Source organism: Lampetra planeri, chromosome 15 (genome assembly GCF_965212315.1).
Source record: "Lampetra planeri chromosome 15, kcLamPlan1.2.h2, whole genome shotgun sequence".
Classification (NCBI taxonomy): Eukaryota; Metazoa; Chordata; class Hyperoartia; order Petromyzontiformes; family Petromyzontidae; genus Lampetra; species Lampetra planeri.
Window position 1 is genome coordinate 6518311 of NC_136121.1, and position 24794 is coordinate 6543104.

At 44.8% G+C, this 24794-nt stretch overlaps 1 protein-coding gene across 2 annotated transcripts in view; it reads right to left on the reverse strand.

Moving 5' to 3' along the window:
- The window catches only part of HHIP (hedgehog interacting protein), a 154062-nt gene that overhangs the window by 69281 nt on the left and 59987 nt on the right, over nt 1-24794 (reverse strand). For both annotated transcript variants that reach the window (XM_078600888.1, XM_078600887.1), the window contains exon 8: nt 12768-12911. In XM_078600888.1, coding sequence (XP_078457014.1) covers nt 12768-12911 — 144 coding nt within the window. The remainder of the gene's footprint in view (nt 1-12767; nt 12912-24794) is intronic.

The window sequence follows — 24794 nt, forward strand, 5'->3', positions numbered from 1 at the left end:
TTTCGGTAAAGTCACGTGACTTTACCGAAAGAACCAAGAAGATGAAGCGTAACTCGCGGAAGAGTGCAGGAGAGGAAAGGGGGCTGGGAGTCTCGAGAAGAATATTATGAATTAAATTATCGTACACACCATCCCGAGACGTCTTCAAGCACCCCAGCAAATCGTGTGACATTAATCCAATATTCCAGAGTTTTAATCGGTATTAGATTAAGCCTGGGAAAATATCGTGTCGTAACAGCACATGTTATTCCTTTTTTTGGCTCCCGTTTCTCTCCAAACGGTGAACCAAAGAAATTAAAAGGAGGACATTGCACAAAGCTGACGTGCCACCCAAAAAGCAGGGCTTACAATAAGATGGAATTTTCAGAAACAAAACTTTATTTCCTAATGAGATGTAGTAAAACCCAATTTATAATGCACGCGGACACTTTGAACTGGTTATGCATGTGGTTTTCAAACAATGCAATTGAATTACAACGTGAAAGCATCTGCATGAAGGGTTTCACTAGTAATTGATACTGGGCCTCTTAATGAGTTAATTGCAGCAAGGCTGCGCTGTGTTCCCGACTCAATGCAGGTTAATCAGGCGATAACTAAGGCTACGATTATGGCATGCAAGTCACGGTGGTCTGGGGCAATCATGAATTTAAATAAATTCCGTGAAATCTTGGATAAGGAGCTGGAAAAACATGCGACTAGGTGCTTCTGTTTTTCCTTAAAAAAATACCAAAAGTCACGCACTGAAACTACAAATCTGCATGATGTGGGTTCTGCCAGCACCGCAGAAGCCGTGTGGTGGTGGGTGGGTTGTTTTAAGTTTGTATATATATTTTTTTATAGATGTATACTAGTAAAAGAAGACAAGGAGTATATTTTTTATTCACAAGTGATTAATTATTGAATCGAAGGTAGCTCTGCAATTGCTTGCGCACACCACCGTTGGCTGAAAGGCTTCTACTAGAGGGAGCTCTATGGAGCTTCGCTTAGCGGGTATTGGCCTACTCTTCCACGCTGGCTAGACGTCTTGAAAGAGGTGGGCGAACCCCACCACACATGGCCTGCCGATCGATCAACTGTGGTCGGACCCCTTTATTATTCTGCTGGGTGGACAGAGAGGTGAATTGTTACACGCCTAATAAATATAATGCAATGGGCTGCTAAATCAATATTTATTAGTACCTACATATATATCTTTAGAAAAATAAAATGAAGAAAAAAAACTCTGACACATTTTTTCGAATATGTGGGCTAAAAATATATTCAGTTCAGATGCATTACAGATTTCAAATCTGGACGTTTAATTAAACATTTTCCTCTCTTTGAAAATTGCCTGTGGCCGGATGGTGCAATATGGCTGACTATTTTCTGATATATTTTGTGAAGTCCTCAAACATTGAGAAATTTGGATTTACAATTTTTTTTGTTTTACTCCGTGATGGAATCTTGAGTAATTATTATTTGTCTGCAAATATAGTAGGGTGGGAAGCCTCAAAATATCGATTGAATCGCCAACATAGATTCGTGTGTTGTGCTTAAAGTGTGCATGTATTTAGAAGTGTGTGTGTATCCATGTGTGGGCATTCTTGTATTTGTGGGGAGCGGTGGCGAAGTGGTTAGCACGATGCGCTACGAACCCGGCGACCCCAGTTCGATTCCCGCTCACGGCCAACACCCGTGACGATTATCTAAACTGGTCCTGGGCCTCCCCTAAGCCGACTCAGCCTCAAATGAGTACCTGGTGCGGTGTGTAAACATCGCCACTTGGGAGAAAAAGGTATGGTGCTGGCCACCCACTCCCTCGTGTGCCGTGCCGGCCTTTATAGGTACAACTAGCTAACAGTACTTGCCCCAGCAGTCTGTTAAGGCTATACGGGAGATCTTTGTATTTGTAAGCCTTAAGTGCATAAAGTTCAATCCTTTGTGAATGCAAGAGATCAATGGATAAAAAAAGAACGTTGGCCATTTGGTGTCAATGCCATTACCACACTCTCAATGTAAAGACTCTTACATTTTCCTCACGTAAAATATCTCACAGGGGTTCCAAGCACCGAGTAATATAATTAGCTCAAAAATATCCAACAAGGGCATGAAGCGGCATTGAATCATCAATCGATGTAGATCGTTCAGCTCACAACGAGGGGTGCAACAATCGACGTGTATTGAATGCAATGGTGATCACGTGACTCTCTACAACCACTAGAGGCAGCTAGATTCTCCATGATGGAAAAAAAAATGGGCTCGTAAAAATCACGATTGTGAACCACAGCAATCCTAACGCCCATATGATTTACCCCGTAAGAAAACATGCAGTCGGTACATATTAAGAATCCAACTATAGCTCTTTTTGATTTGAAACAACCTAGCAAAAGTATATATATATATAAAATTGTACTCTATATGTGTTTATTGCTTTTGATAACCATTTCCTTGACTTGTGTGTTGAAGATCAACCTCATGAATTAATAAACTTATCGTGAGTTATGCTTCAGTGCTCATATTTACGCGTATCATTAATTATAGAGCAGTAAACGCCCGGACATTTATAGTTAATCATATTTCACGGGCGTCCATTCATTCAACGTCTATATTTCTTTTACCGTTTCGAAGAGTGACATTTTTCTGTGAAACAATTCCGTTTAAGTGTCACTCTTAGTTTCTTGCGGGCGCTTGCTGCATTGTTTAACGGCAAGAAACCATGCCTTTCGTATGAGAAAACAAAACTCCGATCGCTTGCATGTTGGGCCCTCACCTTGGGTGGTCTAGAAGTGGCTGGGGAGGAGGAGGGAGGGGGGGAAAGAACGAGCTGAGAAATCTACAGACTGTGCTTTTGTGATCGGAGTTAAACAGATTACAGCTTTATGGACTGGCAAAAAAACAATGGCATTTAAAGAAGAATTTTCAGCAAAGTATCGCATCCGCTGTGGGGTCCATTTTCACAGTCATCTGAAAGTGGTGGGGCGGGGGGGGCATACAATAAAAAAATGGCTATCTCCGAACAAATCCATTATGCAAGGAAGTGGAATTTGAAATTTACAACTGTGACTTAGGCATCCTAGTTTGCTGGTAGTCATGAATCGCACGCGGGCAATCAGACTTAGTTAATTGATTTGCATCGATCGTGCCGCGTTCGAAAATGGTCTCGTCTCTTTTCTTCCCCGTGAACGGAACAATCGGCGCACGAGCGAAACTGCGTCCTGTCAACCGGCCAACTCGTTACGGTAATTCCTACCTCCCAGTAATCTCGATGTGTTAGTGTGTAAATTAAGTAATTGTAATGTATAAACCTTCATCCGCAAGGATACGTACCCTTCCCTTTGGTTTATAGTCTGGCACTCGATTAGAAGTTAGTGCCAAATTCAATTCAACCGAGACTTTTAAGAAAATTACCTGTCAGCGATTACTGAACTCTTGGCGCTGGTTTTACTTTTTTATGAACCCAATTGAAAGTAATCTACAAATAGGTGCTTGCACCTTTTAACCGTCCTTAACAAAACAACTTGCAGAATATTTTATTTGTTATAATCATAATTTGTTTTTATTGTACCACCCTCCTATACACTCGGTTGTCTCAGAGCGCTTCACATCTCATTTCAACACATTTGAAAGGGCACCCCCAGTGGCAGCTATCCCTGTGGGTGCAAGGAGACTCAGAACCTGGCCTGCAAACGGCATTAGTCTGCCAGTAGGGGGCGATGATTGCTATAAGTAATCCCAATTGAGTAAGTTACGGGTAACTTGTTGCGTGCGTATTAATCCTTACGTGACCAGCCTCGTGTTAGCATTAATGTACATGAAGCTAATTGTGGGTGGACGCTCTTTCTCCTCTCCTGCAACCAATGTCCGGTACTACCTTTCCCCAGCTGTCCGTGCTGTTGGCTCCCTGCCCCTGTTCAAGTGCAGGCACAAGACCTTCCTGTTTTCCCATGCATATGACTGCTTTCATCTTTATATACCGTGTATATATATATAAATAAGACCTCTTTTCCCCCAGGATTCCCATGTGTTATAGCCAGAGGTGGGACAAAGTCATTGTTATGCAAGTCCAAGTCGAGTCGCAAGTCATCAAATTCATGACTCGAGTCTGACTCGAGTCCAAGTCACATGACTCGAGTCCACATCTCATAGGTGGGACAAAGTCATTGTTATGCAAGTCCAAGTCGAGTCGCAAGTCATCAAATTCATGACTCGAGTCTGACTCGAGTCCAAGTCACATGACTCGAGTCCACACCTCTGGTTATAGCTATACAAATGATCTCGATTCAAAGCTTTCGTGACTGCAGGGATTCATCTTCTTGGTTCCTTCGGTAAAGTCACGTGACTTTACCGAAAGAACCAAGAAGATATCCAAATGATCATTAAACGATCGCCATACGCCCAGAGATATTTTCAATACGTGCAACTTTCTCACTGAAATTTGCACGTCAGCAAGTACAGTTGGTATTTGCGGCATTCTGATAGCACAAGGGCCTATCAAGAAGGCACTACGTTTTTTGCCTTGTAAGCATCGCAGAACATTTCCATCTTGCGTCTACTCCTGCTGTTGGTGACACATCCCAGACATTTGACGAGCAGTGAGTTCCACGTGCTTTGGCCGGACACTGCACGAGCAGCAAAGCGACCACGTACATCACTCAATTCCACATGAGCCCAGCCACTTTAATATTCTGCGGAGGTGGCTCCACGGGGAGATTCGGCAAGCAGATGTTTTCTATTCCACGCGAGTGTAGGGCGTTCATATCTTCCACCACTGCCAAGGGGGGCGCCGAGGATGAAAGGGAGATATGCAGAGCGGCAATCAAAAGCAACTGAACATCTATTAAGAGAGGGCAATTTGGCTTCTGACCTGTAGTTTGATGCGTATCTGTGCATTTAACTTTTTTTTTTGGCTTCGGTGTTTAACCTCCGCAGCCATGGGAATCTTGATGTCACGGTGGTGAGACGTTAACTACCTCGCTCGGTATAGAGGAGGTCGTGGGATCGATCACGACCTTGACGCATGTAGTATATTTGGAGTTTGCATGTTCTCCCCATTGTCATGTGGATTTTACTCCGGGTCCTTCGGTTGTCCCCTCCACAGTTAGAAACACGCGTTTAGAGTATTTGGCTGCTATAAATTTCCACATGATAAGCCACTTGGTTGAGCTATCATCTGTGGCCAGGTCGCTTCTAAAAAAAAGCTATATAGCTCAGCAGACCTTACGTGATAAAAAAAAAAAAAGAGGTTAGGTTAGGTTGATGCCCGCTGAACAAATGCGGGCGCTCCAAAAAAATAACCACGAGCAAATGGGTGCAATCACAGCGATGAGTTGTTACATTTTTAGTAAGTATATATTTGCCTGGCAAACCCTAAAACATGTTACAGAGGTGAGAGTGGAATTGAGCTATGTTTCATTGAGATGGTTGCTAGTTAAAGTAGTTGCTAAAGGATGATGTACAATACACCTGTATAGGTTTGCGTGGTTGTCCTGATGTGTTTTTGGGTTGTGCCACGTGTTGTTCAGCTTAATGTTCACTGTTTCGCTCTGGGAGCTTCTTTAGAACCGGGCATGCTCAGTTCCTGAAGAATCCCCCAGCACGTGTAATGAAACGTCGGGATGCATTGCCAAACAAGAAGCGGTACAACTAGAAGACACATCAGAGGGCGATGCTGTTCAATAGTTTGAAATAAAATCCATGGAGCAAGACTATATTCAAACACATTTAAACACGTGTGATCAGCAGCAGCACACAAAGCATTTCAAGGAAGCACAGCTCAGTCTGTAGAGGAACAGGATTCGTAGGAACGCGAGTTCAAATCCTGGCCATGCCCTTCAATCCCTATGGGGATGGTAAAATGAACAACACCTGGTGAGGCTGCACCACGTGGTCAGAAGGCAGCAGTGGTTGCCCCATGGAGAGACTGCCAGGGCAATGTGGAACTTCAACCACTGGGTTTGGATGACAATGGAGATAAGCACCACTGGACGGCTCATTTAGAGCCTGGGGCTGCTTAAACGGTTGACTTTAAATTCAAATGTAAATCTGTGCTCTATCTTACCCTGCACCTAACCTAATTTCCACGTACAGGCAATTTGTTAATTTCAGCAAAGTTTTAGGCCTTTCAAGCCTGGATAAGGAGTGAGCCAGATTGTTCGTTGTACTTCATATCAGCAATGTTAAATGGGAGCACATGTATGTTATGTTGTATGTTGTTGAACTTTTTGTCGCCAACCGTGCCAATCGGAGGTGCTGGGGCATGACATTTCACTAGCTTTTGCCGTAAGCACGATTAAGTCCTTCAGAAATCATTTTAAAAAACACCTTTATTTTATTGCCGAAGCATGAAACAAAACATTGTGGTACTGCATTGGCAGTTGGGCACAAGCTCAAATAACGAGAACTCCACACATTAATCAAGAACACTGGACTAAAACACGTATAATACGTGATATTTTTGATGCGATCTTAACAGAGAGATCATCTTTGCCCAACTCGCCGGAACTTAGAAGGGCGATTGCCCAAAAACGTCCCATGTTATACACGCTTTCCTCTTTAGGGTAGTGTTATTGACTTACTTGTGGAGTTTTTTTGTTATTTGTGCTTCGCTCGCCTACAGTGTCATATATGTTTCCCATGCATGCAGCAACAAGGCGCAGGGAGGCTGCTGGTAAAAGTGGCCTTTAAGTTATCGAGGCAGAATTCCGCCCGCCTTGCCTGTCTGGCTTGCCATTGTAAATTATCTCTGAGGCTCGGCTTGTTTACATCAACGCCACAGATGCACAAGGGATGATAGGGTCACGTCTCACCACTACGCCACTGAGTGTGCACGCGTGTGCATTGTGTGCGGCTGCGGGGAACGGTGGTGCAGCGGTTAGCGCGCTGCGCTACGAACCCCGCGACGCATATTGGATTGCCCCTCGCGACCAAGAACGGTGGCAAATATTTTAACTGGTCCTGGGCCTCCCCTAGATCGACTGAGCCTCAAATGAGTACCTGGTGTGGTGTTTAAACATCGCCACTACGGCGACAACGGTGGCTGGGCGTGGTGCTGGCCACCGACCCCCTCGTGTGCCATGCCAGCCTTCATAGAACTTGCCCCAAAAGTCTGTTAAGGCTACATGGGGGATCTCTTTCTTCACCTGCAGCTGAAAGGGCTCTCTGAAGCAAATACTGCTGATGGCGTCACAAACAGAAGTGCATTTTCTTGCCCATGGTGCTTATTGAAAAAAAAACAAATTCTCATTTCATTTACAATAAGTAGCTTTGCACACCAAGATTAACTCAAAATGGCCCACGACACAGCAGTACAAGTCGATGGGATTTAAAAACATTTAATAATGAAAATTAATTGATTATGCTAATGCATATCGTACCTGTTAATTCTCTCTTTCTATGTATATACATCGTATAGTGTGTTTTTAAAATGTAATTGCTAATAGCAAGTACCGTTCTAACGAATTCTGTATCGTGTATTCACCTGAGATTGCTCCCATATTATTAAGAATGTAGAATTGTCCCAGTCCAAATGTTGCATTACACGCTGGATGCATTATTTAAATCGGGCTAAAACCATCAGACCTCCTCCCCTGTGGGGCTTTCCAGTGTGGGACTGCCACCGCAAGGTGCGGCTACGCTTTTGCCCATCATCATATTGACAGCGAGATTAAACAGAGGTACACGCAGCACGATTGGGCCGTAATGTGATTGTGTAGCATGTGGGCCACCCACTTTCCCTCTCTGTGAAACCGGCCGAGATGAGCGTCGTCTCTGAGGTCGATCATCGCCCCTTGGGGCATAACAATGCATCGAGTCATCGATATCGTTTCGCAAGTTTTCAATACAAGCAAAGAGTCACGTGCATAAGAATCCATGCTTATGGATTCATATATTTTATGGTATATATGGGGGTTCGCCTAAACTCTTCAGCTACTAGAGGACGTTACATTCACACCAATGATACAATGTCAATTATAATTGATTCTCGAATGAAATCGCGACTGAATCGTGTGTGTGTGTGGGATTGTTAGAGCTAAATGACAACAGTGAAAAGGATTAGCTGCTTGCATTTATTCATGTTGCTAAGTGGTCTGAGTATTTTTAAGGTTTAGTAGCCATAATGTCTCTGGTTACTAAAAACGCCTGAAAAAACAGGCAGAAGAGTCCGTGTTGAGCATTTATCATTTACGTGATCATTGCACGTTAACATTTTTATGCCACAAAAACATTTTAAATGTTCATTTTTTGTTTGAACCTTTTTATATATATTATTTAACAACAAGCTGAATATGTAGGAGAGCAATGTGACAACGTACATTTTACGAGGATGAATATTTACAGCCTTTCCTCCCCCCCCCCCTTCGATCTTGCACGAAACCCACATAATTGGCGTCGTGTTTTATGGGCTAGTAACACAGGAGACATGTGATGTAACATTTATATCACATGCTCTTGCGCGCGATGTCTATCAGTATTGGAGTGGCTATAGTTGACCAGTTTAGACCTATGTTGATTCTGGAGCTAATGGCAATTCAATTATGATGCATCACAATATACTTCGCAACTCGGATTAGCACAATTGGCTACGTACGGTGCGAAAAAAGTTCAACATGATAAATATTATAAAAATATCGCTGACACCTAACTTTTTAACATTTTACTTGCATCAATTCTATTTTTGTAATAAAGGAAGGCTTACTCACATCTCAACTGTCCCTGCATGTTTACGAATCATCTCCGTGTATTACGAAAGTAAAAAAAATTGCCTATAAATTGAATCAAACAACAAAAACATAATGGATGTGTTTTAACAATCCAAAAAAGGTGCACTTTTCAATTAAAAATGTACAAAAAAACAATACTCAAATGCCAGCATTGTCAAGATTTTGTGACAAACATCGCCGTGAATTTTTCGATTTAAAGCTTTCGTGACTGCAGGGATTCATCATCTTGGTTCTTTCGGTATAGTCACGTAGAATGGAAACAATAAAAATAATAAAATAAAACATAATAAAATAATTCTCACGACGTTTCGGCCACAACGCAAGCAGCCGTCCTCAGGTGAAGACCAGGTCTGTCGGGGAGACAGCGTTGTGGCCGAAACGTCGTGAGAATTATTTTATTATGTTTTATTTTATTATTTTTTATTGTTTCCATTCTACGTGACTTTACCGAAAGAACCAAGATGATGAATCGCCGTGAATTTTGTCGAGAATTGGATCATCCCAAACCCATGGACTTATTGTAAAATCAATCGAAACACAATCCTTATGTAAGTCTCTACCAAAACAAAGCTTCCCATCCTCTCCCTCCCTGCCACTGCGTACTTCCTGCCACTTCATACGAGATTTTTCTTGTGTGGGCTGTGCTGCCATATGTGGCCACCACATTTTCCCTATCGCTATGTTATGCTGCGATACCATCTCAAGCCAAAGACATTTTTCAGGCAGGTTGCTGGTAACTCAGTGCAGATGGGCCTCAACGTATGCACAGGGGGGGGAGGGAAAGGTTAATGTCTTCGGACTGCTTTCAATGAATGTGACTTTAATTTTAAAGATCAGTCTTCCCTTGACATCAAAGAATGAATAATTGCTAAAGTGCACTGATGTTAAACTCCGGCGGCTATCAAAGCTCCTATAGCAATTATAATATTAGTCTCTGTTTTGCCTTTATTCGTAAAATTAAGCTGCTGCTTAATGAGCTTCCACGTTTTAACAAATGCATACTTACCAACATAAAAGAAGTTGGCTTAATTTTTTAATGGCACAAAATGTCACGAAAAAATGTTGTGAACTGGTGCATGTGAACTTTTTTTTTTAACTCTAAAGAAATGTGCCCTCCATTAAAAGCCCCGTCGGTAGTTAAAATTTAATTTCCATATATTTTACGAACTATTTCTAAAAAGGGCTAATGTACCAAGCAATATTCAAAGTGAAGATGCTTAATGTTCTATAAATTAACACATTTCTAACGACGCGCAAATCTGCCCTTTTGAAATTTCATTTTCACGAAATAATTAGGAACGTCCTATGCAAGAGGTTGACGTAAATTTGAACAATGATCTCGCACAGATAGAACTTTAAAAAACAACTAGATTTTCTCTGAGGTTTAAACTTAACATTCCAACGACAGTAAATGCACTTGTAAATGTGATTATATATATAAACAATTACACAGATATAAAAATAAATTGTCACGTAAATCACTTATGCTCTTATATAAGCGCACAACGTTATCTATCTGTGATGAACGCTGCACTTTCCGTCGTTTTCATGCAGGGGGCGCTGCAAACCTACGCGCCCCCTGCATGAACGACGGAGGCGCAGGGACAAACGTTCGATTACGTTGGAATCGATCTGCAGACGGCGGTAACCTTGCACCGCCAGCTCTGTGTCGCCTTATCTCAATCCCGCAATCCCAAACAGGTGAAAGTCCGCATCGAACCGAACCCCCAGCAAGGCCATCTACTTAACGACGAGAGAAAATTCACACGAAATGTCCTTTTCAATGAAGTCTTCCAGATGTAAAATGATATAAGCTTTTAATAAGGACGTTTTTTTTTTATCTAATTCAAAACATAATACAATTCAAAGATGTTTCATTTTAAAACTTCAAAACGGAGCATCGGGTGCTTGCGTGAATGCGTCGTTTGTGTGCAATTTTTTTTAGTGACTTTCCTGGCCGAAGGCCGTAACAACCCTTAGTTATTAATATAAATGTGCAGAGCTAAGTCACAGATTGGAATCGCAGAGGACAGTAAGTTGGTCATGGTTGCAAACTTCTGAATCGTAGAGGGGCCTAGTAAAAAGCATGGCCAAGCCTGCTAGGGGCAATGGATGCCGCTCAAGTTTAACAAGTAAAGAAAGTGCGCTTCGGAGATAAAATAAAGAAATAAATATACTGCGTGTTCACTTCCAGCCAATTTAAACACACTCCTGTTCCATCCACCCTGCACGCTTCAATCACATTGTATTTTACTCGTGTGAGTTATTTTGGGTTCAGCCCCACTGGGATGTGCTTGTACTTTGTAATTGGTCTCCTGCTCGTTGCCAGACAGAGAGCCAAATTGCTGTGGACCTGTGCGGTTCCTACATTTGTCAACGCGTCCGATGTGGAACCGGGGGTTGCCACCTGTCCTGGTTTTCCCAAGATCATCCTATTGCCTAGGCCAGGGGTCGGCAACCAAAATAACAAGAAGAGCCATTTCTTTCCAATTCGGTACAAAATTCAGTATTTCAAGAGCCGCAATGCATCTGAGTACATACTGTACATACGTACATATCGTCAAGAAGCAGCCCGTAAAGAGCCGCATGCGGCTCCGGAGCCGTAGGTTGCCGACCCCTGGCCTAGGCAGTCGTCCTGGGAAATTGCCAAGTCTCCCGCGCACATTACAGCTCTCAGTTTTTGTCAGTTGTGCAATGATACGCCACTTAAGACGGAGCATTTAAATGTGCTTTGCACCTCCTTTGGTCTTGTGAGATTTTCTTCTTCCCATGATACGTCCCGGTTTTTTTTGTACATCAGAGGTGGCAATCCTATGTGGAAGAACCAGCCGGGTCTAGTGGGGCTTAATAGGGTCTACTCAGGTCGAACGAGGCTCTAAGGGACTGAAGCGAACTGACTGCTCTGGTATAGCCGAGGCAACTCCAATTGGCCCGTTTCTATATCTAATGGAGATATCAGAGATTTGAGATAACCTTGACTCTGAAGCACGCAACTATAATGCATAGATGCAGCAATACAAATGTTTTCGAACACCCACGATAGATGTATTGCATCATTTGCAGAGCAGTCAATTGTTGACTTATTCACATTTGTGTTTCATTGAATCATGGAAGCCCTGCGTCAACGAGGGATGTCTGCATGTACAGCGACGGCAAATCAGAAGTTGACGATTGAATTAAATCACAAACCACGAATCGTGACAATTCTTCAGAATTGCTAGGGGAAGGCGATTCGTTGCACAGGCTCTAATTTTATAGTGCACATCAGTGCACCAAAAGAAAATAAAACACTTTGTGAATACAAGCTCAGATTTATGCAAAGCTTTCACCATGTTTTACCATTCACTGGAGATTACCATGATTGGCTATGATATTACAATGTGTCACCAGGTGGTAAATACAGTACAGTATTTTGTAAGTTAAGCAAGTAAATCAAATCCCACTGAAAATACATTGTGTGCCAATATATGCCCTAAATAAAGGTTAAGCGCTTTAGAATGCATTGCATGTATGTTCTATCGTACTATAAATGCGCCGTAAATATCTTTTCGCCGTGCGTGTGTTGCGTGTACGTGTGAAAAATTGCTCATGCACAATCATTTGCCTCGACCGTTCATTCGAGTCCACGTGGGGAGTCTGTGATAGGATGGAAGTATACGTCGTTAACTTAATTCCCAAAAACTTTTACTACTTGTGATGCGTTTATTAATGCGCATGCACTCTCCACGTTTGTTTTAATATTTGCATTAAGAACGCGACAATTTTTATTGAAATAAGCCACGCGTGATGGATTCTCTCCGCATTAAAGGCGGGTCTAATCAGGACGGCTACCATAAAAACAAAGCATTTGCCGCAGTACACGATATCAAGAGAGGCTGTCAAGAAGAAACAATCGATAAATTTGGTCATTTCTGCTATTTCTTAATGCTAACACAAAGTGTGCGTGCCAGGCCATTGTGCAGTCCGGCGTGCCACGTTCGCCGCGATTACGTCACCGCCGCCGAGTGGCGGCTGCTGTCGTCAATGGAGAGACAAACAAACCAACAACCCCACCGCGTTGGGTCTCACCTGCCGGGACTGCGGAGTCCCTGCGCAAAAGTCTCCGGCGGTTGGAAAGTTCCATTGGCGTAGGGGTTGTCGGGAGGGATGGCGTACGGGCGCTCGCAAAGCTCCAAGCTTACGTTGACGCGAAGCACCGAGCCTGTAAAATCGCTGTGGAGCGGATGAGACGTGGCGCGATGGAGAGGGGTGGAGGGAGGGATGAAAGAGAGACGAGACAAACACAACAAAGAGAGATTATATTATCGATTTCATTAATTTACACGCGTCGCGTTGATGCTCGAGGAATGCCGCTGCCACTGTGCAGTGGTTCGCCGCGCCGTGCTTGCGGTCCCAGAGGTCGCCGGTTCGATCTGCAGATGCGGCAGTTGAAACAACGGTGCACGTTTCTTAAATCCCTTTCTCCGTAACGCGCCCAGAATGATAATCTTCTCTCCGCGTGACTTCACCGAAAGAAGCAAAGAACGCGAATTCCTGCAGTCACGAAACTGAATTTTCTGCAGGTCGCGTAACGGTGGGTTGACGTGTGGGTAGTCCAGCCGCAGAGAGATGTGCGGCAAGTGTGGAGGAATTGACCTAACCCCCCCCCCCCCCCCCCCCCAGGAAGGGGCAGACAGAGAGCTCTAGATGAGTAGAGGCCCTTCAGCCTTTTTGCTGAACCCACCCCTACTGGACATCTGTGAAAAAAAAGCTTTGTAGCTCATTGTGCCGTGGTGTAGTTCAATTCCATCATTCGACATGGCCGTTTTCTTTAAATGCCCCCTTTTCTGTCTGCACAGCTGTACAAATGGGTTCGCCCTAGTTCGTGGATCTGTGGGTCGCGTGTGGTGGGATGAAGCGTGAGTACTGCCAGCATAGAATAGTAGGCCAAATACCCTGTAGAAGGACTCTCTTGGGCTCTGTCTAGGGGAGGTTCTTATTAGAACTGCTTTTTGTGTTTAATTTGTTGTCCTTCCCCCGCACCTCCGATTAGCACGGTTGGTTACGTACGGCGCCAAAGAAGTTCAACGCACGTGTATACAAAGATTCTGATTCCGAAGCAACTGCACCTTTATATTCCTTGGGCCTTTTGGTAAAGTCACGGAGATAGGTTCAAAGAAAATAACAAAAAACGACGACGTTTCGATCGCAACTTTACCGAAAGACCCAAAAAAATATGAATTCCTGCAGTCACGAGAGCTTTAAGTCAACATTTAACTGCACCTTTACCGTTCACCTATCACCCCTCCCGAACACTCTGCAACGAATTGCGTTGCCGAGATGCAATCCAGTGGAGCGCGTCACAGATGTCACAACCGCAGGTGGGCATTTGAAAATGTGCAGTCCCTTCAAACTGGCAAACGGCCCCATCTCTGCTCGCACGCAGCGATGGAGTTGAGTAACAGCAGCGGTGCGTTTTGCCCCCCCAAGGACGCCCTTGAGCTAACGCCGGGCCGTGCATCTGGATTTGGAGATGCTATCGCCCAAGAGCTGGCTCGAGATTTCCCTCAGTATTGTGCCACAATCTGCCAGCTCACCGCTCGGGGACGTTAAATGTCATGAATGTCATTCGTGATTCGCTTCGCAGAGACAAAGTGGAAAAAAAACCCGCAAACAATGTGTCAGTTTTCTTGGTTCTTTCCGTAAAGTCACGTAGAAGGGAAATAATAAAATAATAATAAAACATAATAAAATTATTCTCACGACGTTTCGGCCACAATGCAAGCAGCCGTCCTCAGGTGAAGAACAGGTCTGTCGGAAAGACAGCGTCTCATTCAGACTTTACCGAAAGAACCAAGAAGATGAATCCCTGCAGTCACGAAAGCTTTAAATCGAAATTTAATGTGTCAGTTACCTGCGCCGCATTAATTGGCAATGTGAAAGCGTATTGGCTTGATTGTCGTAATGTAATGACGGCAAAACTAATGGGGACAAAAATAATAGCAATGGGGGAACTTCTACCAAAAACAAATCTTTCCTCTCAAAGAGAGACGAAAAGAGGAAAGATTTGTGTGATTGTTTACGATTCATATAGTACGGAACTTGGTTCAAAAGCGTTTCATGTAGCTGCTCCAAAGTTTTGGAACCAACCGGTGGCTTCTCTGGGGATCGCCACTCTGCCATCACTGGACTCTTTTCAACGGACACTACCGAGGTCGAAACAATTCAAATGCGAATGTACGCATAATTGTTTTGTAAGATCACTTGGTGTCACATCTCGTTCATTAACTCTCGCTGCCGTGTCTGTCTGCTGGCCGAGTCACCCTTGAAAAAGAGATGTTATAGCTCAGTAGGTTATTTACTCTGACAATAAACTTCTGATTCTGTTTCTTTACTAGCCATACATGCTGTTTGCACAGGTGCTGTTAGAAAGCACCTATCGGGGGTATAATGCACCACATACTGGCACATCAGTGAGTTCTGATTCAGTTCTTAATTGAACTTTGACGTTCAATCGAGTAGCCACAGATATTTCACACGACATACACATGATAATAAAAAATATACATTGATTCCAACACACGTGAATTGGTGCATGTATCGTGAGCTTAACAATCGATATTAATCAATGAATCGATGCACATTACAGCGCTACTACCTGCTAAGGCCAATACAATGTACAGGAGGTGTGGACAGCATGATGCCCATCAGTCTTTGTCTCCCTATTTTTGCGATGTTAAAATTATGAAAATATATACTGAGTTGGCGGAGGAGGGCCATCCACTATATTTGAATAACAATTTCAACTACTGTGTATAGTCAGGATTCTAAGGTTTCAACAGTGCACGAACCACTATGCCACCACTCCACACGTATACATGCACACAAATAAGACCACACGTAGCTTTTAACAGACCGTTGGGGGAAGTGCTTTTTGCGAGCACCTATTAAGACCAGCAAAGCGTACGAGGGGGTGGGTGGCCTGCACCACGCGCAGCCGTCTTTGTCTCCCGAGTAGTGTTGCTTGCACATTGTATCAGGCACACATTCGAGGCTGAGTCGACCTAAGGGAGGCCCAGGACAGATTCAAATAATTGTTACTGGTGTTTGCCATGAGCGGTCACTGGGTTCGTAGCGCAGTGGGCTAACCAGTACACTACCGCCCCACATTAATGTTACATACAGTCACACAGATAACAAACAGACTGTAGGGGCAAGTGCTGTTAGCGAGCATCTATGAAGGCCAGCACGGCACACGAGGGGGCGGGTGGCCAACACCACGCCTGGCCGCCTTTGTCTCCCTCGTGGCGATGTTTACACACCATTGCACCAGGTACTCATTTGAGCCTGAGTCGACCTAGGGGAGGCCCAGTACTGGTTCAGATAATCGTCACTAGGTGTTGGCCGTGAGCGGGAATTGAACCCGGGGCGCCAGGTTCGTAGCGCAGCGCGCTGATCACTACACTACCGCTCCCCACCCTACAGTCACACACAGACATGCATACACGCAATTATGCATACTGTACTTTCATAATATCAGTAGTTTTACTCCCTGGGGTGAGAAGAAAAGGACAAAGAATTCACGATTCCTATGTTGAGTTTTCCCTTATATAAATTTGGCACTGCAATTGCATCACATCCAACAACGCGCATACATTTAAATGAAACAGCTGACAAGTTTCATGAAAAATTTGATTAAAATGAACCCACCCCAGCATTAGAAGACAAACTCCCTCTTTTATATAACAAGCTTATGGGAAATGCGTGACTCTAAATGTATTAATACGACCCATCTGGCCGATGTAAATGAAAAACAATGAAATATGTTGCTCCCCTATAAAACACCGCAATAGAGTATAAGGTGGACACGCGTGGCTGAGCCATGAACGTGAAAGTCGCTGAGGCTGGCGCGCAACCCGCCCTTGACCAAGCCTCGTCGTCTTCATGCAACTTGCCAATGTTGGTAACATTTATTAAACCCTCGGGGATCAAATCAGAGCCGCAGACTCAAACCAAATCCGCTGTTTCGGCAGCTTTTGGCCGAGAGGATAATCGAAAATGGGGGGGGGGGAGGAGGTTTTCGTTTCTCCAGCGGAGTTCTTCACCACGCGTCGCTGTCGGAGCGATGCCACGGATGGTCTGTGATATTTGCATAATTGAACGAGGCCACGATAAAATACAACGCCTACTCTCCAAATTAGAAGAGAGAAAAAACCGACACTCCAAAGAAGCATAGTGACGTCAGCCAGGCAAGCTAGCCTCAATCCACGTGCTTCTCCCCTTGCTTTGCCAAGGTACTGCAAAATGCTTAACAGCCCTTCTCCCCACGATTAAAACAAAGTGTGGTTTATCTTCTTGGTTCTTTCGGTAAAGTCACGTAGAATGGAAATAATAAAAATAAAACATAATAAAATAATTCTCACGACGTTTCGGCCACAACGCAAGCAGCCGTCCTCAGGTGAAGAAGACAGACCTATTCTTTACCTGAGGACGGCTGCTTGCGTTGTGGCCGAAACGTCGTGAGAATTATTTTAATGTTTTATTTTTATTATTTTATTATTTCCATTCTACGTGACTTTACCGAAAGAACCAAGAAGATGAATCCCTGCAGGCACGAAAGCTTTAAATCGAAATTTAAAGTGTGGTTTATATTGACAACGCATTCGTTTCTGTGGCGGAACGTTACGTCGTATTACAGGAGCACTGGGGTATTTTTCTAATTTGAAGTGAACGATCCAATAATGTATTTCATTACTTAAAAACGAGTTTCCTTTAATTGCCTTAAATCAACAAATCCCAGCTTCAACACGGCGGGGTTATTTAAATGAAAAATAGCTGCTAATTTAGAACGTATAATACATTAATTGGCCACCGATTTGAATGAATGTGCTGAACAAGTTGTACATGCGGGGTTAATATGTCTAGGCACCACTCGTAAAAACACTATCTCACTTAGGGCCGTACGCGGCTCAGCTCTGGGTATATGTATGCTTGAACTTCTTTCGCACCGTACATAGCCAAAATTGCTCATCGGAGGTGCGGGTAGACCTCAAGCGTGGCTCAGCTCAGGCTTGAGCCATTCACTTACCTTGTTAATTTACGATTTAAAAAAAATCCCCTACGAAGTCGTGGCAATTAAGTACTTACTTACAAAGTAGACTATTTTACACGTTAGAAATAACCTACAGTGGTTGCCTTTAATCGCTGTTGACAAAGATACCACACGCGCACACACATACACAAACGCATGCTTACTTAGTAAAGTTTTTTTCCACGGAACAATAATTAACGCGCAATGCAGAAAGCACAGCAAAATGTGTTTTTCGGCAGAATTGATTAAAATACGCGGTGTTAATCGTGCTTACATATGAGGCCGACAGTGCAGACCCAACCATATCTGCTTAAAAAGAATCAGGGCATCGGTAAGCAGCCGAGGCAACCATCAACCAGGGGCCCGCTTCATAACTGCCAGGCCCCTGAGCTTGTGTGGCCTGCAAACATGAACACACGCTTCAACATTAAAGAGTAAAGGTGAAGCCCTGCAATATCTTATTCAGGCCATTGTTTAGCAGAGGGGCATGTTACTAAAAGGGGTTCTGGAGAGAGCCTCTCTCTCTTTCTCTCGTGGGTATTTTGACCCGACTCTTCCGTGCTCGCCAAGCCTCTTTGCATTAACCCACCATGTTGTACTGCTAAGTAGACAGAGGTGGAGGATTTATGAAACCTGCACCACTGCTTCAGGGTGCCGCGGTGGCGAGATGTTAACTACCTCGTCTGGTAGGCAGGAGGTTACGGGTTCGACCCAAACCCTGACACCTGATTGTTTGGAGTTTGCGTGTTCTCCCCATGGTCGCATAGATTTTTCTCCGGGACCTCCGGTTTTCCCTCCACATTTAGAAACATGCGTTTAGAATATTTGGCTGCTATAAATGTCCACGTGATAAGCCACTTCGTTGGGCTATCATTTGTGGCCAGGTCGCTTCTGAAAAAGAGCTATAGAGCTCCGTGGGCTTTGCCTGGTAAAATAAAAATAGTTCATAGTTTTAACTGCTGTGCCAGGGGATTGCATCAGACCAGCGAACTGTGGATTGCAAGTCTAATGTACTAACCATTACACAATGACATGTGTGTATATATATACGATGGACAGTCCAAACGACATGCTTATTTTTTCTCCGAACTGATACAGAATTTTAGATAATCATTCATGGGAATGTCACGCACATTTGTCAGATGGTAGAAACCCTCCTCCTCTTCCTCCAACATAACAATACCAGACCACACACAGGAGCCTGAGAACATCAAATATCATTGTGCAGTTTGGATGGATTAAGCTGCCACAACCAGTGCACAGCCCACATCTACCAACCGCTGATTTTCATCTTTCAGCCCCTTTCTGAAATATGGTGTACAGGAGCAACATTTTTAAAATGATGACGTTATACCACACGCCGTTCCCAAATTGTTACACGATGCCGATGAATATGTTTGCTTTGATATAATTGCTGGCCCTCGTTTCACATTGGCACAGGTGCGCAGGAAAGGATGGAGACTACGTTGAAAACGAGCCAAATGTTAATGACAATCCCTTCATCGAATCTCTTAAGTGCTTAATCAGGTCAATGGAACGTCGTTAGAGAAAAAGAGACAGGAGGCATTACTTTTGAGTTATATGATCGAATGCCTAAACTAAACGGTGTACGGCTAATGCTTAAATACTACCTTCAAAGCGTACCGAAATCTACGTCAAAGTTACCTAGTTTGGTGATGTACAATTACGCATGATCACATGACGTACGGTTGAGGTTGGTGGATCGTGCCGAGGAAATGTTTTTGAAGCACTCGATTGCAGTGGCCACAAGGTGTTTTAATGGGGCAGTAGAGAAAGTAGGCTGCTGACTGATATGGTTTGTGTTCTTGCCTCGTATGAACGGGTTTTCTCCAGATATTTTATTCCCTCCCACTATCACAAGTAACTGAACAAAGGAATTGGCCGAACATCCCTCGCAGGACCCTCTTGTAAATGGCTCTTGAGATTCACAAAAGCTTTCTCAAGTAAAATAAGTGAACACAAATTGACGAAAATATTGTTCCGAAGATGCGGCAGCTTAAATGTATATATATTTTTTTGGGCCGTACTTCATCTCGGGTGAATTAAAAATCCCTACCCGCGCTCGTCTAAAAACGGCCATTTCTACGGACCGCGCAGGCACGTACTGCGTGGGTGTCAGGTATTGCCCAGCAAGGTTTGGAGTGGAATAGAGTGCGGACTAAAAATATCCACGCACAATCAATCCCGACCTGGACACGGAAAGTCATTCACTTCGAGCGGCATGCAATTCCCCGGGCGGCCGTGGGAACCCACTGCGAGAGCCTCGGAACATGTTTGAATCAGCCTGCAGTGAACACCCAGCGCTGATATTGCTGCCGGTGAAGGGGAATAAATATGGGTCATACGAAGGCAATGCTGATGGGCTATCCATCCGCCCGCACGCAGTGCGAGAGAATAGAAACGGTGCACCGAAGCAGCGTTGATGTGGCTCATTGGGAATGTAAATCATCGTCAGCCGTGATCAATCCACTGCTGAATGGTCTCTCCCCCCCCCCCCCCCCAAGCTGTTGCCACCCTCCGGCACATCCAGTCCTGCCCCCCCCCTTCCCCCCACCACAATCCCACAATGCACCTGTACACATTTTGATATCTACATTTAAATGTTCCATGTTATAGAAGAATAACATACGCGATTAAATCCACTGCTGGATGAAGGGCACTCCACAACCATGTCTTTCATGGGAGTTGTTTTGATTTCACTTCACCACACTATGCAGTGCGGGTTGGTGAAATAGGGGGGCTGGGAATTCCAGCATCAGTTCAGATATCACGAGCTACTGATGTTAGATGTGGCCGGGAATCAAACTCGGGTGACAAAGGTTCATTGCGCAGCGGACTAACCACTACTCCACCGCCGATCCACATTCGTGTATTAATTTAAGAGATAGAGGGCTAAGGAAAAGCACCGGTGAAAACAAATGTTTACCACTCAGTTTTGGAATTAACAGTTTGTGCACACGGGTGTTTTCACACGAGCCATTGTACAAACACTGCTTCTCACGCGGCATGAGCAGAGCCCCATCCCGAGGAATCAATGGCTCACACTTGATAAAGGTGGCAGGTCTGGTCAATGGCATGAGACCCCGCAGAAATTAGTGAAATTAATCACTGTAATGAATAAACTATGAGGCGAGAATGGACTATGGGGACCTGTGGCTGTTCCTAATGCCACCTCAACCCCCTTGCACCCGTGACGACGGGAGTTGACCAAGTGTTCATTCGCGTCCGAAAAAGCGTACATTTTTGTTTTTTTTTGCCATCTCAGTTTTGTTTCGGATTAAGACCCATCGTCGAGCGAAGAAGCTCTCTCTTTCAACAGCGCTACCCGGCCAAAACGGCTGATACTGGCGCAGGGCGGGGAACCCCACGAACTTGGCCATGTGTGCCCTTTCGAGCTGTTGGTCTAAGACCAAAAAGGCTGAGAGCATTGTACATGGAATGCGTAACGGTCATATACACTTTTAAACCTAGCGTTGCAAACGAATTTTTTTAGAACCTCTTTTTACATTTAGTTTGTTGTCCTTCCTCCGCACCTCGGATTAGAACGGTTGGCTACGTACGGTTGCGAAAGAAGTTCAACGTACATACATACGTGGCATGCATTCGAGGTGTGATGGGAGCTGTGCCTTCCTGCCCTTTGAGAGCACACCTCTGCGCGCTGCGGTGTCCACGCACGCAGCTGTGGTGGGCCCAAATCAGTTGTGACTCGGGATGCTCAAAGTGTCGTTGGTACGGGAGGCTCTGAGCCATTGTCGTTGATTTGGAGCTGCGTCCGTGCGAATTACGAGTGTGGTTGTGTTTATTTTCGGGCGCTGTGGTCACCTGAAAGATGGTAAACGCGTGAGGCGGAGGAATGTTATTTGGAGACAGTCATGCTCGCGAGTGTGGTTAAAACGTAATGGTTATGCGCCGCTTGAAACAATTATGAGAAATTACCGGCTTTGCATGGACCGAGGGTGCTGTGAAATTTAAATGACAAAGTGTATTTCTATCCCCCCCCCCGAACCCCCCAAAAAAGTCACACTTCTAGCTAGAAACAACACGGCAGTTTAATCACAAAGCTGTCAGATCTTTCAGTAGTTAGGCCACCGTGATTTAAAGCTCATGCCAATTTCAGGACTACAACGGCAATGCAATCACGGCCGTCTGATGAAACTAAGTCTCGCGCGCGAGCATTTGCACGCAAAACTATTCTCGGAGATAAATCTATTCCAGAAGCTTCTTTGCGGTAATGCCGCGACGATAAGAGGGCGTATGGGCACAGCACCTGCGAGGAACGCAACTCCCGACCTGTGACTTTTGTGTATCAGTGGCAGGTAACAAAAGAAAAAACCTCCTGCCGCAATCAGCAAAGGGGGACACTAATGGGTCTGGCGCAGAGGTGGCAATCAGGTACCCGATACCCGTACCCTACCCGATACCCGGCTACCCGCACCCGGCCGGGTACTCATTTCCCAACGTCTTGTCTCTTCTCACAATTCAAGTTCCTAGAATCAACCCACCCGCGCCTGCAACATGGCTTCATCCCAGAGGTCGCAATTGGGTACCCGTACCCGTACCCTGCACGATACCCGGCCGGGTACGGGTAGCCGGGTATCGGGTAGGGTACGGCTATCGGGTACCCGTTTGCGACCCTGGTGCGGCCGAGTACGGGTACGGGAATGGAATCAAAACCCTTCTTGGTTCTTTCGGTAAAGTCACGTAGAAGGGAAGTAATAAAATAATAAAAATAAAACATAATAAAATAATTCTCACGACGTTTCGGCCACAACGCAAGCAGCCGTCCTCAGGTGAAGACCAGGTCTGTCGGGGAGACAGCGTCTACGTGACTTTACCGAAAGAACCAAGAAGATGAATCCCTGCAGTCACGAAAGCTTTAAATCGAAATTGATTCAAAACCCGTTTGCGACCTCTGTTCTGGCGCGTAAGCGTCATTATTCCTGGACAGCGCGCGTCGGATGCGTCTCTGTTTCACCCAAGCCCGGCACTCGACATCAGCGCGTGCATCCCTTTTTGCACAGAGGCAGAAGCGTAATGCGGCCGTGCTACTGAAACGCCTTAGTTGCTTTCAGTTTGATTCCTGCGCCGATTATCTTCTTGTAGCTTACGCATTCTATTCTGAGGATGAATTTCATTTCTAAAGGATGTGTTTTGCAGGCTGGTAGTGTCATGATAAGATTGTAATAATCAGCGTATTAATAATAAACACACACGAATAGTAGTACATTTGTATGCACGTGAAGTTTGACACGTGCATGTTGAGCATATCATTTTCATTCTAAGCTTTGCTTCGCTACCAGCATCCACATGAACGAATTTTTTTCCGGCAACTATAACCCACACAACGACAATTAATATCACCGCTAAAGTGAAACTATTGTGTATACACGCATGCTGCACTGGCGATCCGGAGGTCGACGGTTCGATCTCCTGGCACGGCAATTTAAACAATGTGGAAAGTATCTTCTTGGTTCTTTCGGTAAAGTCACGTAGAAGGGAAATAATAAAAATACAACATAATAAAATAATTCTCACGACGTTTCGGCCACAACGCAAGCAGCCGTCCTCAGGTGAAGAACAGGTCTGTCGGAAAGACAGCGTCATTCAGACGTCATTCAGACGCTGTCTTCCCGACAGACCTGTTCTTCACCTGAGGACGGCTGCTTGCGTTGTGGCCGAAACGTCGTGAGAATTATTTTATTATGTTGTATTTTTATTATTTTATTATTTCCCTTCTACGTGACTTGACCGAAAGAACCAAGAACATGAATCCCTGCAGTCACGAAAGCTTTAAATCGAAATGTGCAAAGTATTTTAAACCCCACACCCCAGACCCCTCCTCCCTCGCCACCTCTGTCCACGCAGCAGCAGTGTGACTGGGTTCGCCGCAGTTAAAGTTGATCGCCAACTTGCATACGGCCGGATAAACTGTGGGGACACTGGCAAGTGTCGAAGATTCGGGTGCCACGGTGGCGAGATGTTAACTAGCTCGCCTGGTCTACAGGTCACGGGTTCGATCTCCACCCTGATGATGCCTGTACATTTGGAGTTTGCATGTTCTCCGCGTGGACTTTTCGCCGGTTTTCCCTTCACATTTAGAAACATGTGTGTAGATTGTTTGGCTGCTATACATTTCCACATGCAAAGCCACTTCGTTGAGCTGTCATTTGTGGCCAGGTGGCTTCTGGAAAAGAGTCACACAGCTCAGTGGGCCATAGCTGGTAAAATAAAAATAGTGTGTAGCTTGATAATTGTTTTTTTTACCCTTTTATCTGGCAACAAAACTGACACCTTTTTTACGAGGCGTCATGTTTGCATAGACCACAATACCTAAAGTCATAATGCAAACAAAAAACATAACTCTGATAATGAATGCACTGTCCTTGAAGTTGATTGGTCCACACCCGAGACAGCTTTCCTTAGAGCCTAGTCTCATATGGGTTGGACCAGATGACGCCAAAAGGCGCACAACTCAAACAGCACGATGTCTGCTCGCAGCAGACATCGTGCTGCTCGCAGCAGACATCGCGGCTATCGCGATTTTCACCTGAAGACGGGCGCCTGTGTTGCGTTCGCAACGTCGTAAGCCGAGCAGGGCAAGCCAGGGGCGACCTCAGAGCAGCGAGGTCTGTGTCCTTGTGAGGGCCAGGCTCGTGTGGCTGAGGGTCAGACCTGAGCCGAAGCTGGGCCTGGTGAGTTAGCCTCTATAGGATGGTCTGGGCTAGAGGGGTGTAGGAGCTAACGGGGAAACGTTAGCCGAGGGACACGGCCTCGGATAGACCGGGTGAAGGGGCCGTTACCCCTTCCAGTGTTAGGGTGTGCTACGTACTGTATAGTACCCATTTGTTAATAAATACGTGTTGCCTCCGTCAAACGTCTCCTGCGTTACTTACGCCGTTACACAAGTACTGTGTGGTTATGATAATTTTATTCCTTGCAAAAGGTTGCTATTTGTTGTTTGAACATCTTAACACTTGTTGTATTGCCAGAAAGGGTAAAACCTA